General features: G+C 42.5%; 1 protein-coding gene across 2 annotated transcripts in view; it reads left to right on the forward strand.

The window, feature by feature from the left end:
- pdgfrb (platelet-derived growth factor receptor, beta polypeptide) overlaps positions 1-19,577 on the forward strand; it is a 95,838-nt gene extending 76,261 nt beyond the window's left edge. For both annotated transcript variants that reach the window (XM_072590324.1, XM_072590325.1), the window contains exons 17-23: positions 2,266-2,384; positions 5,376-5,498; positions 9,725-9,836; positions 10,896-10,995; positions 11,836-11,941; positions 12,419-12,663; positions 14,842-19,577. In XM_072590324.1, coding sequence (XP_072446425.1) covers positions 2,266-2,384; positions 5,376-5,498; positions 9,725-9,836; positions 10,896-10,995; positions 11,836-11,941; positions 12,419-12,663; positions 14,842-14,977 — 941 coding nt within the window. In that variant the 3' untranslated portion in view covers positions 14,978-19,577. The remainder of the gene's footprint in view (positions 1-2,265; positions 2,385-5,375; positions 5,499-9,724; positions 9,837-10,895; positions 10,996-11,835; positions 11,942-12,418; positions 12,664-14,841) is intronic.

Genomic DNA, 19,577 nt, shown 5'->3' on the forward strand with positions numbered 1-19,577 from the left:
GTACAGGACAATAGTTCGGCCACTTTTGGAATATTGCGTGCAATTCTGTTCTCCTTCCTATCAGAAGGATGTCGTGAAATTTGGAAGGGTTTAGAAAAGATTTACAATTATGTTGCCAGGATTGGATGATTTGAGCTATAGGGAGAGGTTGAGTAGGCTAGGGCTGTTTTCCCTGGAGCGTCAGAGGCTGAGGGGTGACCATATAGAGGTTTATAAAGTCATGAGGTGCATGGATAGGGTAATTAGACAAGGTCTTTTCCCTGGGGTGGGGGAGTCCAGAACTAGAGGGCATAGGTCTCAGGTGAGAGGGGAAAGATATAAAAGAGAGCTAAGGGACAACTTTTTCACGCAGAGGATGGTGCGTATGTAGAATGAGCTGCCAGAGGAAGTGGTGGAGGCTGGTACAATTACAACATTTTAAAAGGCATTTGGATGGGTATATGAATAGAACAGTTTGGAGGGATATGGGTCGGGTACTGGCAGTTGGGACTAGTTTTGGTTGGGATATCTGGTCGGCATGGACGGGTTGGACCAAAGGGTCTGTTTCCATGCTGTTCATCTCTATGACTGTGATTCTAAATAAAATGTTCTAGTCATTAATATGTTGCTGTTTGCCACTGTCAGATTGACTGTTTTGTTTCCTACATTATCCAATATACTTTAAAGTGATTATGAAGAACACTGTCATCCTGGCATTTTGACCATCACTATTTTCTTTTTGGTTTAATGGAACCGTTCTCAAGGTATAAAAATGTAATGCTATCAAGACTTTTGTCCTTGACTTGTCCACACAGCCATCCTGGAGTTGATCATTAATTCCCAGAGACTCCAATCCATTCCTGAAGGGGTGGTGACCCTGATTATGGGATGTGCTGTTTCTTGAGTGGTTAACACAAAGTCCCATCTGAGGGTTTAAATGGACATTAAAGACCCCAGGTATGATTAGAGGGAAACCGTCGATTCTCCCCAAATCCTGCTGTAAGAGGTTTCTGACAACCCCAGCAATCTTGAAGCACAGATTAGCCACATGTGGTGGCTTTGGAAACTTGCTGTGCACAAGATGGCTGCATGTGGCTAATGAGGGTGGTGGTGGAGGAGGGTTGTTTTTTCATACTGGAGGCCTGTGACCAGTGGAGTGCCACAAGGATCGGTGCTGGGCCCTCTACTTTTTGTCATTTACATAAATGATTTGGATGCGAGCATAAGAGGTACAGTTAGTAAGTTTGCAAGTGACACCAAAATTGGAGGTGTAGTGGACAGCGAAAAGGGTTATCTCAGATTACAACAGGATCTGGACCAGATGGGCCAATGGGCTGAGAAGTGGCAGATGGAGTTTAATTCTGATAAATGCGAGGTGCTGCATTTTGGGAAAGCAAATCTTAGCAGGACTTATGCACTTGATAGTAAGGTCCTCGAGAGTGTTGCTGAACAAAGAGACCTTGGAGTGCAGGTTCATAACTCCTTGAAAGTGGAGTCGCAGGCAGATAGGATAGTGAAGGCGGTGTTTGGTGTGCTTTCCTTTATTGGTCAGAGTATTGAGTACAGGAGTTGGGAGGTCATGTTGCGGCTGTACAGGACATTGGTTAGGCCACTGTCGGAATATTGCATGCAATTCTGGTCTCCTTCCTATCGGAAAGATGTTGGGAAACTTGAAAGGGTTCAGAAAAGATTTACAAGGATGTTGCCAGGGTTGGAGGATTCGAGCTATAGGGAGAGAGGCTGAACAGGCTGGGGTTGTTTTCCCTGGAGCGTCGGAGGCTGAGGGGTGACCTTAGGGAGGTTTACAAAATTATGAGGGGCATGGAAAGGATAAATAGACAAAATCTTTTCCCTGGGATCGGGGAGTCCAGAACTAGAGGGCATAGGTTTAGGGTGAGAGGGGAAAGATATAAAAGAGACCTAAGGGGCAACTTTTTCACGCAGAGGATGGTACGTGTATGGAATGAGCTGCCAGAGGATGTCGTGGAGGCTGGTACAATTGCAACATTTAAGAGACATTTGGATGGGTATATGAATAGGAAGGGTTTGGAGGGATATGGGCCAGGTGCTAGCAAGTGGGACTAAATTGGGTTGGAATATCTAGTTGGTTGGATCGAAGGGTCTGTTTCCATGCTGTACATCTCTATGACTCTCTCTCCCTACATACAGCAAGCAACTGAATTCAAACTAGTTGGTTACACTTTGCACAAGTTGATGTGTCTCTTCAGAAGCATAAGTCTGTTGATTGCAAGGTCCTTACACAGTCCTGTCTTTTTTTTTTGAAAGAGCATGAGGTCACAGAGAATAAGTTACTGATCAGCGAGTCTCCGATTCTGACCTACACGGATCTTATTGGAATCAGTTATCAGGTGGCACAAGGAATGGAATTCCTTTCGTTGAAAAATGTAAGCCATTCAAATCTGTGTCTCCGCATTTGTATTTCTGTTTGTCTTTTCCTGTCTACTGTTTTTCTATGTTCTAAATTTTTCTGTATCGCTCTCTGCCTCTCTGTCTATCTTTCTGCTTGCTTTCTCTTTCACACCCTGTCTATCTCTGTTTCTCTCTCCATCTTTCTCTTTTTCTCTGTCTTTCTCTTTCTGCTCTGTCTGTCTGTGTCTCTCTCTCTCTCTTTTTCTATTTCTGTTTCTGTTTCTCTTTTTCCCTCTCCCTGTCTTTCTCTTTTTCTTTGTTTCTTTCTCTCTCCTCCTTTCTTTCTCTCTTTCTCTCTGCCCCTTCTGTATATGTCTGTTTCTGCTGCAGCCTCATGTGTTTGATGGAGTCTGTGCTGTTACTTTCACACACTGAGCCAAGACGTAATAATGTTGAACACCGATGTGCAGCCATCGGTGAACACCCCCACTCTAACCTTAAATTGGCGGGAGAATCATTGATGAAGCAGCTGAAGATGGTTGCGTCTCGGACATTACCCTGAAAAACTCCTGCAGGGATATCCTGAAGCTGAGATGTGTAATGATGCAGCTCATTTAACAAGGTGTTGCTGTTGGTTTTTTTTTCAAAGTGGCCCTAAAACCCATCCAAAGCCAGACTTTTTGCAATCATTGCTTTTATAACAGCTCTGAGGAAAAAAAAGCCAAGGACAGCATAACCTTATTAAATGGGTAGCATTGTCACAGATGGCTGACCTCAAACAACAACAACAATCTTCCTATGTGCCAGCTATGATACCCTCCAGCAGTAAGTTTGTCCCCAACACCCATTTATTCCAGTTTTGCTAGGGCTCTTTGATGCCACACTTGGTGAAATGCAGCCTTGATGTCAAGAGCTGTCGCTGTCATCTCACCTCTGGAATTCAACTCTTTTGTCCATGCTTGAACCAAGGCTGTGATGAGATCAGGAGCTGAGTGGCCCTGGTGGAATCCAAACTGGGCATCACTGAACAGGTTATTGCTGAGCAGGTGCTGCTTGATAACACTGTTGATGACACCATCCATCACTTTACTGATCGAGAGTAGACTGATGGGTGGGAATTGGCCGGGTTGGATTTGTTCTGCTTTTTGTGTTTAGGACATATGAGTAATTTTTGACATTGCTGAAAATGTGTTGCTGGAAAAGCGCAGCAGGTCAGGCAGCATCCAAGGAGCAGGAGAATCGACGTTTCGGGCATGAGCCCTTCTTCAGGAATCAGCTTTCTCCTAATTTTTGACATTGTCAGGTAGATACTAGTATTGTATCTCTACAGCTTGGATGGGGGAGCAGCAAGTTCAGGAGGACAAACCTTCAGCAGCATTGCCCGAATGTTATTACGACCCACAGCCTTTGCAGTATCCAGTGTTTCCAACAGTTTCTTGATATCACATGGAGTGAATTGAGTTGGCTGAAGACTAGTATCTGTAACGCTGGGGACCACTGAGGAGATCAATGTGGATCATCATTTTGGCACTTCTGGGTGAAGATTGCTGTGAGTGCTTCAGCCTTATCTTTTGCACTGATGTGCTGGGCTCTTCCATCATTGAGGAGGGGAGTATTTGTGGCACTTCCTCCAGTGAGTTATTTAAATGCCACCACCGTTCACAATTGCAGAGGTTAGATCTGATCCATTGATTATGGGATCGCTTAGTTCTGTCTATTACTTGTTGCTTATGCTGTCTGGCATGCAAATGGTTCTATTTGGTAGCTTGACCAGGTTGACACCTCATCTTCAGGTATGCCTGATGCTACTCCCGGCATGCCCTCCTGGTACATTCCATTGACCCAGGGTTGATCCCCTGTCTTGATGGTAATGGTTACGTGGGGGATATACTGAGCCATGAAGTTATAGATTGTGCTGGGGTATAATTCTTCTGCTGTTCATGGCCCACAGTGCCTCATGGATGCCCAGTCTTGAGTTCTAGATCTCTGAAGTTCTTATGAAGTGCTAGATCTGTTCAAAGTCTGTCCCATTTGGCATGGCTATAGTGCCACGCAACACGATGGAGGGTATTCTCGATGTAAACAGGACTTGGTCTCCACAAGGACTCTGTGGTGGTCGCTCTTACCGATACTGTCATTGACAGATGCATCCTTTAGGACCTGACCAGCTCGATCAGTACTACTGCCTCCGAGCCACTCTTGGTACTGGACATTGAAATCCCCCAACTAGAGTACATTTTGCCCCTTTTCTACCCTCAGTGCTTCCTGCAAGTGCTGTTCAGTATGGAGGAGCACTAACTCATCAGATGAGGTCAGATTGTACATGGTAATCAGCAGGAGGTTTCCATGCCCGTGTTTAACCTGAAGCCATGAAACTTCATGAGGTCAGAGTTAAGGATTCAGGTCAACTCCTCCCAACTGTATACTGCCATTTCTGCTGAGTCTGTCCTGCCGATGGGACAGGACACATCCAGAGATGGTGATGGTGGTGTCTGGGATATTACCTGTAAGGTATGATTCTACAAATGTGACTTTGTCAGGCTGTTGCTTGATTAGTCTGTGAGACAGAGCTCTCCCAATTTTGGCACTAGCCCCCAGATGTTAGTCAGCAGGTCTTTGCAGGGTTTCCGGTACCTAGGTCGGTGCCAGGTGGCTCGTCTGGTTTTATTTCTTTGTTGAAACTTCATAGTGATTGACACAACAGAATGGCTTGCTAGGTCATTTCAGAGGGCAGTTGAGAGTCAGCCATTTTGCTGTATGTCTGGAGTCACATGGGGGTCAGACAAAGTGAGGATGGCAGATTTCCTTTCCTGAAGGACGTTAGCGAGCCAGGTGAGTGCATGGCACCACTGGAAAATCTCAGATCCTGAAGACATCATTGGGTTTATGGGGAATCTCCTGGCTGTCACACCTGATGTTGTCAGAGGGAATCCCTCCCCCAGTTCCTGGTGTTATCACTGGGTTCCTGGAGTATTATTGTGAAGTTGTGATGGATTGATTTTAGTTTTTTTTTCTGTTTTTGGTAGTGTGTCCATCGGGATTTGGCTGCAAGGAATGTACTAATCTGTGAAGGAAAACTCGCAAAAATCTGTGACTTTGGATTAGCACGAGACATAATGAATGATTCCAATTATATTTCAAGAGGCAGTGTGAGTATCTCATCGTCTGCTTAAATATCATAAATTGCATCATTATCACAGACCATGAAATATTGTCATCTGTGTAAATATCACACTCCATGTAAATATGACCAGTTTAAATACTGTGGACTGTGTAAGAATTGCTGTCCATATGTATGAATATCACATTTTGTATTTGATTTGGAAGTGCCGGTGTTGGACTGGGGTGTACAAAGTTAAAAATCACACAACACCAGGTTATAGTCCAACAGGTTTATTTGGAAGCACTATCTTTCGGAGCACTGCTCCTTCATCAGATGGTTGTCATTTTACATTTTGTGTAAATATTTAAACCTTGAAACATTCTGTCTGTATAAGTATTCTGATCCATATGAATATCTTTCTTGCATCAGTTTGTGTTGAGATATGATAAGTTGAATGAACATTTTTATTGACCTGTATTTCTAATTAACCTGTTCAGAGATGTTATTGCACACCTCTGAAGCAGGTGGATCTCCCAGTCCACAGGCAGGGATGCTGTCACTTTACCGCAAGAGGGTCCTTCTCAATTACTTTAATTTTTTATCTGAAATCTGTGGCCTCTCTTTCTTAATTGTCTTGCCAGATGCTTAACCCACTCCATAGTTACAATCAACCTGCTCAGACATGTTATTACACATGGCCATGTGTGATTGGAACTTTAACCCAGGCCTTCTGACCCAGAGGTAGGGATACTACCACTGTGCCACAAAAGACTTTAGGATCTCTTCTTTAACCTAATTTTCTAATTAACCTATTCAGCAATGTTATGACACAGCTCTGGAGCAGGTGGGACTTGAACCCAATCCTCTGGTCCAAAGGTAGGACATTATTACTGTGTCACTAAATAACCTCCTTCTGTGATGTAACTGCTCCATAATGGGTGGTTAGTCTTGTTAGTCCTGTCTTGTTACCTTCCCATCAATCTGCTGTTGCTTTGCCCATCTTTCCAGTGATTCTTCAATTTGTGATCCATTGATAATCAATCCATCAGTTCACTGACTGATCAATCACTTTGTTGATCGGTCACTCAAATTTAGTCTTTTCCGTGTATCTGTCATCACGCTGGTAATATTGCAGTGAGTTAATTGGTCCCTTTTGAGGCTTATGACACCATGCACATATTATACTGCTGGGAAATATTTATCAATCATTCACCAACATTTGTGTGTTTTGCTCTGCTGTTCATTCAGACATGACCAGAGATAGTGAAATGTGATATAGAAATGTAAGTCTTCACTTTCTCCCTTTCTCTGTCCCTTTCTTTCTTTTCTCACCAGATCTCTCGTACATACCCTCCATCTGTTTCTCTCTCTCTCTCTCTCTCTCTCTCTCTCTCTCTCTCTCTTTCTCCCTCCATTTTTCCCTCCATCTTTCCCCTCCCCCTTTCTCCTTCCCCATCTGTCTCTTTCTCCTCTCTGTCTCTCACTAGAGTAATAATTTTGAGAACATTACAAATAGGGACAAAAGTAGACCATTCAGCCCCTTTGTACCTGCTCGGCTATTCGGTAAGATTAAGGCTGATCTGTCTGCACCTTTCCATGTAATCCTGAGAATCCTTTATTCTCTGCCAAACAAAGTCTATCCACTTCCATCTTAAAAATATTCAATTACTCTGCCTTCTGAAGCAGAGAGTTCTGAAGTCACGTAATCTCCAAAAGGTTCTCCTCTGTCCTAAAAGGCCTTTAATATCTAGTTCTGGACTCTCCCACAAATGTAAGCATTCTTCCCACACCCACCTTATTGAAACCATTCAGAATCTTACACACTTCAATCAGGTCGCCTCTCACTTTTCTACTCTCCAATGAAAACAACACCAGCCTGTCCACCCTACCCTCCTAAGACAACCAACTCATTCCAGACGTCAATCCAGTTAATCTCCACTAGACTGTCTGTAATGGATTTACCACCTCCTTCAAATAAGGAGACCAAAACTACATACAATATTCGAAATGTGCTCTCTCCAATGCCCTTTTTAAATAAAGTCAGAAGTCAGATGACACCAGATTATAGTCCACCAGGTTTATTTGAAATCACAAGCTTTGGGAGCACTGCCCATTCATCAAGTTGAAGTGACTTCACCTGATGAAGGAGCAGCGCTCCAAAAGCTTGTGATTTCAAATAAAGCTGTTGGACGATAACCTGGTGTCATGTGACTTCTGACTTTGTCCATGCCAGTCCAACACCGGCACCTCCACTTCATGGCTTTTCAAATAAAGCACAGCATCCTTACTTTTATTTTAAAAAATCACAGATTACTGGAAAAACTCAGCAGGTCTAGAAGCATCTGGGGAGAGATAGCAGAGTTAATGTTTCAGGTCCAGAGACCCTTCTTCAAAACGGATCCTTAATTTTTTTGTTCAATTCCACTTCCAATAAATAATAGCATCCTGTTATATTTCTTGATTACATGCTGAGCCTGTTTACTAATGTGATTCATCCCTTTGTAGCTTGGAATGCTGCAACCGTTCTCTATTTAAGTAACACTCTGCTCTTTTAATCTTCCTGCCAGAGTAGGAACAACTTCACATTTTTCTACATTATACTCTGTTTGCCAGATTGTTGGCCACTCACTCAACCTATCTGTTTCTGTCTGCAATCTCTTTATCTTTCCTTCACAACAAGCTTACTGTCCATCTTGTTGTCTACAACTTCAGCTGCTATGCCTTCGCTTCCCTCATCAAACTGTAACTTGTGAAAAGTTGAGGCCCCCCTGCACTGAATCCTGTGGAACTCCACTTGTCACAACCTGCCAATCAATCTAAGATCCATCTATGCTTCCACTCTGTTTTCTGCCAGCCAATCTTTGCTCCATGCGAATACATTACCCGTACGCCATGAGCTTTTATTATCCACAGTAACATTTGATGTTGCACCTTATCAAATGCCTTCTGGAAATCTAAGAATAGTATATCTAAAGGTTCCCCTTTATCCACAGCACATGTTACTCCTTCAAAGGATTCCAATAAATTACTTAAAAATGGTTTCCCTTTCACAAAACTTTGCTGACTCTTCCCAATTACCTTGAGTTTTTTTTTGTCTAAGTGCATAACTATAAACACTTTAATGAATTTTAACACCTTCCCCACAACAGGCATGAAATGAACTGACCTATCATTTCCAGTTTTCTATTGTTCCCCCCCCCCCCCCACTTCCTGAATGGAAGGATAATATTTGCTAATTGCCTGTCTGATGGAACCTTTCAAGAATCAAAGCAATTTATAACTTGACACCAATTCGTTTACCAGCTCATTAGCAAGTTCTTTTCAGACCCTAAGATAAAGTCTATCTGTACCCAAAGACTTAGCAGCCTCCAGCTCCATCCCTTCATCTTGTGCTGCTTCCCTCATGATTATTGTTTTGCTAACTTCCTGTCTTCCTTCCATAACTCCTTATCAACATCTATTGGTGGAATTTTTTTGCATCCTCAGTAGTGAAAATAGAAGAAAACATTTCCTCACTTAAGCTGACATTTCTTTAGTATCTAATATTAATTCCAAATTCTCACTCTCCAGAGATCCAACACTCACTTTATTTACCCTTTTCCTTTTCGTTACACATAGAAACTTTTACAATCCATTTTTACATTCTAGCTACCTTTCTTTCATATGCTAATTTCTTCCTCCGAATTAACTCTTTCATTATTCTTTGCTATTCCTTAAAATCTGACCAGTCCTCTGACCTGCCACTCTTGTTTTTTCCTGAAGTTTGACATCTTCCCAACTTCTTTAGATTGTGGATCCTCTCCTACAATTTTTTCTTTATTGGAACATACCTATTCTGAGTATTCCAAAATATCCCTTTAGATGTCTGTCACTGTGTCTCTAATGACCTATCCCCTAGCCTAATATGTCAATTCACTCCATCACTTGGAACAAGGGAGACATATCATTCAATTAGGAATCTAGAACCCCAGATTAATTCTCTGGGGACATGTGTTCAAATCCCACTAAGGCAGATAATGAAATTTGAATTCAAAAAACTTTGGAATTAAAAGGTTCACCTAATGGTCACCACTACTGATTACTGTTGAAAAACTCATCTGATTTGTCAATGTCTTTTAGGGAAAGGCCTAGCCAGTGATACCCAAATTCTGTGAACAAATGAAAAAAAGGATAATGTTGCACTTAACGTTTGCATTATGTATTTGTCATGGACTGTTAGTTGTTTAAATAGAAACCACCAGGTTGGTAACTATTTATTATATTGGTTCCCAGACCTTTTTGCCTCTGAAATGGATGGCACCGGAGAGCATTTTCAACAACCTATACACCACACTGAGCGATGTCTGGTCCTACGCAGTCCTGCTCTGGGAGATCTTCACCCTCGGTAAGGACCCACAAAAACCAAATGTCTCTCTTCCCTCTCTGACTTTTTTCTTCATAAAAGGCACTTCAGCATTTGTGAGGGAAATTCCAGTGGTTAAGTGGAGTTCGGGCCGATTTTGCAACTTTGCTACTGGCCTTAATTTGAGTTGGATCTCCCTAATCCTACATTTGGAATTAAATTGCAGATCAACCATGTTCCCATTGAACAGAACAGCAGTCTTTGGGGGGAGGGCTGAATGGCCTCCTGTTCCTATATTCTCCTCTGGTCTTTGATGATGACCATCTCAGGTCCACAGATACATCCAATGACTGGAATGAATCGATTATCGAGGTGGTGTAGGAGATGGCACTCTCCCTAAATCCGAAAGTGTGAATCTACTTCCCACTTCAGAGATCTGAGTTCATAATCGAGTGCAGGACTGTGTGAGTGCTACACTGGCATCAAAGGGGATTCCAGATTAAAGGGGGTTAAACTGCTTCTATTCAGAAAATCCCATCACTGTCATTTCAAACAATCATAAGGGCATTCTCCCCTGGATCTTGAACAGGTTTTTAACCCTCAACCAGCATGAATTTAAAATTTTGAAAATTGTCTCTTCAGTTTTTGTGGAATCTTTCTGCACACAAATTGGCTGCAGTACCCAGATTTCTTGGTAATTTTAGTTGTTTGTGATGTGCTTCAGGGCTTCAAAGAAGCCTAAATCTGTGAAAGCTTTTCTGAATTAGATCAAATGACTAGACTGAGCCTTGTATCGATATGAGTGATGTCAATTTGGTTTTTGATCTGTAAATAACAACGGCTTCTTTATCTTCTGCCTTCATTCCACTCTCCTTTTACTCTTTTTTTTTTTCTCATTCCTTCATTTTCTTTTTGCTCTCGCTCTCGCTCTCTCACACACACTCACTCTCTCTCTCTCCTCACTCACACTCACTCACTCACTCACTCACACACTCACACTCACACACCCCTCTCTCCCTGTTTCTCCTCTCTCACTCTTGCCCCCCCCCCCCACCCCCACCTTTTAATATCGTGACTTTTTTCTTTCAATCTCCTTCCAAGGTGGGACACCGTATCCAGAGCTTCCTGTCAATGACCAATTCTACAATGCCATTAGGCGTGGATACAGAATGCCCAAACCTCAGTACGCCTCAGATGAAATGTGAGTAAAAGTCAGGAGCTGCTGTATCAGGTGTGGGCTAGATGGGGAAGATTAACTATTAGGAACAAGGGAACGCACCTCAGAATTTGCTGGCCTTGACAAACGTGGAACAGAAAGCCTGAAGGAGTGGATGGGAGAGGGGGACTGGAGATGTCACCATATCCCATTTGTTAAAAACCTGTGGGCCATAGGAAAAAGGGGGAGAGTTATGGAGGAGTAATGCCCCACAGTTTGCAGGGGGAGGCTACAGAAGGAGGGTGGCTGAGGGGCAGAGCAGCTAAGGAAAAGAGGCCTAAGTGATTGGGAGGTTGAAGGAAAGAGAGAGAGCGCTGTCTGATGAGACTTTTCAAGGGGAGGCTGAGGGAAGGGCAGACATAAGGAGACGGAGCTGAGGGAGTGGGAAATGTCAGATACTTTGGTGGGAGAGACTGAGGGAGGGATCCATAGTCAGAAGGAAAAACAACACCTTCCAAACCCGTACCACTTGGAAGGACAAGGGCAGCAGATATGCAAGTTCCCCTCTGAGTTACACTCCATCCTGACATGGAAATATATTGCTGTTACTTCATTGTCACTGGGTCAAAATCCTGGAAGTTCCTTCTTAACAGCACTGTGGGTCTTGGTATGCAAATGAACTGCAGTGGTTTGAGAAGGCAGCTCACCACCACTTTCTCCGAGACAATGAAAGATGGTAACACCCACATCTCCAGAATATATTTGGAATACAATAACATACTCACGGTCCAAAAATATTCACAATAACCTGACCTCCAAGCTGAATTTATAAGAGTTGCTGTTGGGACTTGCTTATAATAATTGGTGTTTGAAACTATTTTACAGATATCAAATCATGCAAAAGTGTTGGAATGATGAGTTTGAGAAAAGACCTTCATTTTCAACTTTAGTAACCCACATGGGAAACCAGCTCAGTGAGGGTTACAAGAAGGTAACAATAATATTGAATGAAATGCACCTTTTATGTTTAGAATATTTCCTTGCAAGTTTTACTAGTAATGACATTCTTACATCGGACATCCAATTCAGAGCAGCTGCTCGATCTGCACTTCATCCGCCACCCTCGACACTCCCTCCCTCCAGCACCCTCGATACTCCCTCCCTCCATCACTGACACACAGTAGCAGCAATGTACCATCTACAAGATGTACTGCAGTAACTCATCAAGAATCCTCCATCACCACCTTCCAAACCTGTAATCCATGTCTGGGTGGGATGTTTTTTCAAAGGTCAGTGTGGATTTGATGGGGCAAATGGCGTGCCTCCACACTGTAGTGATTCTATGAACGACAAAATCTCCTTGATGGCAAAAGATAGAGTAGAATTTATCATGTGTCTTAAATCGGATTTATTTTCTGTTTGTTGTTCTCTTCTCCCCTGCTCTCCTGTCCTCCCACACCTTCTGTAGAAATATGCCCAGGTTAACCAGGACTTTCTGAAGGGTGATCACCCAGCCATAGGTCGCGCCGGGGCTAAGTTCTTCCAAGTTAACGACAACGTGATCTACTCCAACTGTACTGAGGGGCTGCCCAATGGCACCAATAATGGCTACATCATCCCATTGCCGGACCCTGAGCCCCATGAGGTGCCTGCAGACACTAGCAGTCCGATAGAGAACTCTCCGAGTGAGTCTGCTGCAGGAACAAGGCCAAGGTAAAGAACCATGCCAATGTTCAACAGGTCCTTGAAGCATTGCAAGGTGATAAAACACTCAAACATTCAAACAGGCTTAAGTGAGGCCATTCAGCCCAATGTACCTATGCTGTGTCCCACTCTGCTGTACCATTCTCTATTTGTATAAACTCATTTATAGCTACTAATTTTTTTTGTGATTGTCAGTAAAACTGTTTGCCCTACACTACTTTTGTAAATTCCAGTTTCATCTTAATCACTAATTATCCATGTAACAACAAATTGCAATGGCACAGCACCTTTGACACAGCAGAACATTCCAAGGAGTATCATCAAACAAATTTGTCACCAAAACGCGTGTACTGATTTTCAGGCAGCTGATCAAAAGCTTGATTTAAAAAGATTGTTTTGAAGGAACGTCTCAAAGGAGGAAAGAGAGAGGGGGAGGGAGGTCAAGGGATGGAAAGATTTATGGAGAGGGTTCCACAGTTTTGGATGGAAAAATTCATGACAGCCAATGGTGGAGATGATTAAGATTATGAATGGTCAGGGGGCCAGGATTGGCGTAAATCTGTTGTTTGCAGGAGTGCAGCAGGTTACAGAGATAGGGAGAGGCAAGATCATGAAGGCATTCAAAGCCAAGAGCAAGAAATGGTAAAGTTGAGGTGTTGCTCCAAGACCCAGTGTGCAACGTCAAGGACAAGAGTTGGTGAAATGAATCTTAATGTGTTAGGACAGGGACGGCAGTGTGGGATACCAGCAGGGAGAGCATTAAAGCAATCCAGCACAGAGAATTAAAGACATGAAAGAGGGATGGAGCAACAGATGAGCTGAAGCAAGAACAATGCTGGGCAATGAGAGAGGAGTAAAATGCACAGTCTTCATGACATCACTAATATTTGAACACTCCTCTCTGGGTCAAAAATGGCACCAGATTGTAAACAGCCACAAATATTTCATTTGGTAATTTTCAGACTAAGTTAGTAGTTGGATGTCCCAGCTCTTGGCTTGAAGGTACAGAGGAACGTCAATTATCTGAAGGACACTGGTGGGAGTATTTCGTTTGGTTAATCGATTGCCAAATAATTGAATGATGGATAACATAGTTTTGCCAAGCTCGGAACCTGCATCTTGCCGAATAATCCAATATTTGGATAATCGAATGCCAGGTAGTCGAGGTCCCTCTGTATTGAGTTCAGGCCTGTCTGTAGAAAATCCAGTTGACCATCATGTTGCCGGGGTTGGAGGATTTGAGTTATAGGGAGAGGTTAAATAGGCTGGGGCTATTTTCCCTGGAGCGTCGGAGGCTGAGGGGTGACCTTATAGAGGCTTACAAAATCATGGATAGGGTAAATAGACAAAGTATTTTCCCTGGAGTGAGAGAGTCCAGAACTAGAGGGAATAGGTTTAGGGTGAGGGCAGAAAAATATAAAAAAGATTTACAGGGCAACTTATCTCGCAGAGGGTGGTACGTGTATGGAATGAGCTGCCAGAGGAAGTGGTGGAGGCTAGTGTAATTGCAACACCTAAAAGGCATGTGGACGGGTATATGAATAGGAAGGGTTTGGAGGGATATGGGCTGGGTGCAGGCAGGTGGGCCTAGATTGGGTTGGGATATCTGGTTGGCATGGACGGGTTGGACCAAAGGGTGTGTTCTGTGCTGTACACCTCTATGACTCTATGACTTTTGCAGGTTGATGGAAAAGATCTGATGGCATCATGGTTACTCAACCAACATCACCAAGCAAAATATGCATTATTTGGTCATTATCATACTGTTATTCATGAGCGCTAGCTATGCCAAATTGGCTATTGTGTTTCCAATCATACAACAGTGTTATTTTTTATTCACTTGTCAGACGTGGGTGTCCATGTCTGAACCAGCATTTATTGCCCAAGCCTTTTTGCCTTTGAGAACATGGTCATGAGCTGACTTCTTGAACAATTGCTTTAGCTGTAAAATATTGTGAGGGTGTGAAAGGTGCCAAAGGTGCCATAAAATGTTGTTTTCATTGAACTGCTCTCTTTATTGCTTCCTGACTGAACCAATACTTTCTCTCCTGATCTTTGCAAACTTGTCTATCTCCCAAATTTCTAGGTGTTGGCCCTTTGAATGTTATTATTCAAAAGAAAACATGAACTCCATTGCTGAATGAGTAGGGATTACTGAGACATGTCCATTCTGTTCTCATCTTTCAGTTCCCTTGTGTGTGGGGAGAATGGAGAGCCGGCTGACTCCAGTGATTCTGCTCCGGTGACTGAAGACCCTAAGGAGCTTGAGGTGGACACTGAAGCTGACACTAGTGTGCTGGACGTTGAGGACAGTTTCCTGTGACCTTCACCTTCTGGAACTGCCTTCACTGCAGAACTTCCTCAGAACTTTCAACTTCACTTAAAGTGCAAACTCTGTGAGAAAATCCCAAATCCATGCATTGCCTAAGCAATCCCTTGGGTAAAATGGTGTATACAATATTGGGATAATAATGTGAAAATCTTCAAGACGCAATGAGTCCCTTCTGTAAACATTTCTGTCATGCATGAACTATGCATTAGATTCTGAAATGTGCATCTGACCATTCATTTCACGTAATATTCTTTGGACATGAAATTGTCACCGGACCAGGATTTTGTATTGGGTCGCAATGTTTGAACAAAATTCCCAACTCCCTGCCCTACCCCCTCTTGATTTTCCCAAGAGGCTCACCGTGTTGAAATCAAGAGCAAGTGCATCATCTCCCACTCCCTGAACTCATCCCTTCCCTCTTTTCTCCAAACTGTCAGGCCTGTCTTCAATGCCCTCAGTCTCCCCTCCAAACTACGTAACTCAATTTGTCCCTCACCCTCCTTTCCTCTTGCAATTTGTGAGCTTTTAAAACCCAGCTTTGTCACCAATACAACTCTGCACCCTGTCCGGTTGCATTTTCTGTCAGAGTCCTGCACTTGCTGGGCTTTGTGTCTCCAGCGAGATTTATCCATCTTGTTAAGAGAGTTCCAGTGCATTCCAATCTTCCCTGGTTTTGGAATCTGGGAAATTTAAACTTGGCATTGAATTGGAGTGCTTGTCCAATGTTAAGATACATAAAGCTCAGCCCAGGACAATACTATAGAAACAATGAAGAGGTCACTGCGCAATATGAGCTATTATGCAGTTTATATTAGACCAGACTATACAGTACTTTGAACCCACTGATCCAAATGAGGAGAAACTATTTTAATGCCATTTAACTATTTTAGTAGCAACTTGTCTTCAGATTGGCTTGTTTCTTCACAGTGGGACCTAACTCTGGTCCTGAACCAGAGTAGAAATATTTTCAGGGCAACATCATACAGATAGAAGCCAGAGCAGTTATTAAGTTTGTGTTATATTACATTTATTGAGATTATTCCTTTCCATTACATTTTCACCTTATAAGTAGCAATTTTTGCACAATTGAGACTATATAAAGGAATTATTTTTTTCTTTTTTTTTAAGCAAATATTTTACATATACTTTTGTCATGCCATTTTGTTTGTGTTGAAAACTTGCAGTCTTGTTGCTCCATGATGTTAAGGTCTTCAGATGCTCTTGTCTGTGTGTGCGAGATGCCGGGGAGATTTAAACATGATCTCCCTGAAAAATGAAACAGTATTAATGTAACTCATGCAGTTAAACCATCAAGAACCATAACCAAGACCACAAGTAGGGGAGGCCTCAGATTTCAGCAGATGTAAGGTCATTTTCATTTTCCTGGACCAAAGATTCCTGAAGAGAGTTGATGATTAAGGAGTGTGGATATGCTGAAAGGGAAGCAAATGAAATGAATTGGAAGGTTATGCAGATAGATTAACAGCAGTTTTTGATGAGGATTAACTCCAGCATGGTGCACTGGGCTGAATGGCCTGTTTCTGAACTGTATATTCTTGGAGAATTGCCTTTGTTCAAAAATAACTCCATTCCATTTTATTGGGGAACAGTCAGGAATGGGAAAAGCATCCATTCAAAGATTGTTGATTTTTCTGTGAGCATTTGTTGGCAATTATTTGGAGTTTAGTCTGTGGCTGTTCTCACTTAGTTATTTTTAGCTTCTTGTGCATCTTGTTTTACACTTGCCTTATTTGCTGTTCTTTTTCATTTGTTTCATCTGTGTGTGGATGGAGAGAATGTTGTTGAAACACCCGTCACCACCAGCGACAAGCACTGTTTGAGAATAGCTCCACTGAAATTTGACACTGACTAGACCTCCCTCTATCCTAGCACTGGGTTTCAGCTCCCACCTGGAAATTGGGATTGATAGATTCATAGCATCCCTTCAGTATGGAAGCACACCATTCAACCCAATGAGCTCACATTGACCCTCCAAATAACACCTTCCCCTCTCCCCCTGCATTTACCATGGCCAATCCACCAAACCTGCATATCTTTTGGGTTGTGGGAGGAAACCCACACAGACAAGGAGAGAATATGCAAACTCCACACACACAGTTGCCCAATGCTGGAATCGAAACAAAGTCCCTGGCTCGGTGAGGTAACAGTGCTAACCACTGGGCCACCATGCCGGTAGATATTGTTGGATAGGAATGTTAGGGGTTTATGGAACCAAGGTAGCTCGATACACTTGAGACATACCCAAACAGCCATGGTCTAACTGAACGACAGGGAACTGAATGACATCCTCCTGTTTGTTCTTTCTATGTTTTGATATTCTCCATTGTTCATAAGACATAGGAGCTGAAATAGGCTATTCAGTGCATAGAGTCTGCTCTGCTTCTCAATGCAATCATGGCTGATCTGATAAACCTCAACTTCGCTTTCCTGCCTCTTCCCATAACCTCTGGTTCACTTACTGATTAAAAATAGGTCTATCTCAGCCTTCAGTCCAGTTAGGGATAGTCTTTTAAAATGGGTACACAACCCGGTAGAACTGGGTTGAGTCTCACAAGGCTCTTAGAGTCATAGAGATGTACAGCACGGAAACAGACCCTTCAGTCCAACCCGTCCATGCCGACCAGATATCCCAACCCAATCTACTTCGTCCCATGAGTGAGTATTGGGTTCCAAATCTAAAAAAGAGTGAGAGGTCAATGTGCGAACTCACTATACCATCTGGCTCTCTAAACTGTAGTTTAAAACTGTCTCACTGATATTGATCCTTACATCTTCTGAAAATGCCATTGTATCTTTCATGATCATTACTTTATTGAAAATGTCACAATAATAATTCAACTTCTTCACCGATTGTGTGTGTGCGCACACATGCATGCATTTTAAATAGAGTGATGTTGTGGTGGGAATTTTGGACAGAGATGAGGAGAAACCTCTTCACCCAGAGAGTGGTGGCTGTGTGGAATGCTCTGTCCTAGAGGGCAGTGGAGGCCAGTCTCTGGATTCATTTAAGAAACAGTTGGATAGAGCTCTCAAGGATAGTGGAATCAAGAGTTATGGAGATAAGGCAGAAACAGGATACTGATTAAGGATGATCAGCCATGATCATATTGAATGGTGGTGCAGGCTCGAAGGGCAGAATGGCCTACTCCTGCACTTATTGTCAATTGTCTATAAACAGCAGCAGCTCAGAAGTAAGTGATCTATTTTCTCCAGATTGTTTTCGTGTGATTGCAACTCAGCCGGTTTCAGTCCTCCATCTTTCCCTTAGCCCTGCAAAACCTTCTCTTCTGATAATGATCCAATTCTTTTTCAAAAGCCACAATTGAATCTGCCTCCACCACACTCTCAGACAGTGCATTCCAGTTCTGAAGAATAGTTTCCCTCATGCTGCTTTGGGTTCTTTCATGAATCGCCTTAAGTTGATCTCCTGTTCGGCAATCCTCTGGTGAATGGCATTAGAACTCTTTGTATTGTAAAGCAGCTTATGTCATTCTAACACAACATCTCCATCCTTGATTGGATGCAATCCTGATAGTTTTATTACCACACCTTCCTATTCAAACTCTTCCATCTTAGTATGACATTGGTTAATTCTACAGTATTGCTGTCTTCTGTTGGCAATTGGAAAGGGAACAAATTCCTTAGTGTCAATTGTTTTAGTTGTGGCAGTTTGTGACATAGCCCTTTTACAGATTTCTTGCAGATTAACCTGTGCTATTTGTTTATGCTTTGGGGTAAAAGGAGAAAAACTTGCAGTCAAGGAAACACTCTTCTGAGCTGCCCAAGCACACCACCTAGTGGGAGTTTGATTGATTGAATCCTGCTCAGCAGTCAAGTAGACTGTCAATCTGAAGCAACAACAGAAATTGCCTGACAAATGCAACAGTTCTGGCAACACCTGTGGAAAGAAGGTAGGGTTAATGTTTCAAGTCCAGTGAGCCTTCCTCAATTTGGTCAGTTATCAGGCGAGAAGATGAAATTGTAACAAAGAAAAAAATGAACTCAATAGAGTCTTCATGCGTCGGCCTCACTGAGATTCCCCCACACCCTCCCCATAAATGTGTCCCTCATCATTCCATGAGTCATTATGCTGAATTATATTAAGTGTGACCCTCCAAACAAAAAGCATTGATTGCAATTGAAGAATTGGGGTTGTTGTTTGTGTCAATACAGGCTTAATACTATAGCTTTTTATCCTATCCTTCTCCACTAACTAGTCATCTTAAATTTCAGATCATCCAAAGGCTCAGGTCCTGCTAGAGCAAATTTAGATTGATGGTTTATTTGCATCAACCTTAAAAGTGCACCATGAAACTGCCTTGCATTAGGTTTATTTATGAATGACCTAAAATGACTGTGTATGAAATGGGAAGTTTCATTGTGTTCACACAGATATTCTCTATTAGTAACGGTACAGATCAATATTTTTAAATGAGTTTTAACATTGAATGTTAATTCTGAATGTGCGTATGTGTGTTGATTGTGAAAAGTATTTAGATATGTGTGCTGGTCAGTAATGAACTTTTCATCTACCTTATTCACTATTAAATAAACATGTTATTTTCTAGCA

Source organism: Chiloscyllium punctatum, chromosome 20 (genome assembly GCF_047496795.1).
Source record: "Chiloscyllium punctatum isolate Juve2018m chromosome 20, sChiPun1.3, whole genome shotgun sequence".
Taxonomy (NCBI): Eukaryota; Metazoa; Chordata; class Chondrichthyes; order Orectolobiformes; family Hemiscylliidae; genus Chiloscyllium; species Chiloscyllium punctatum.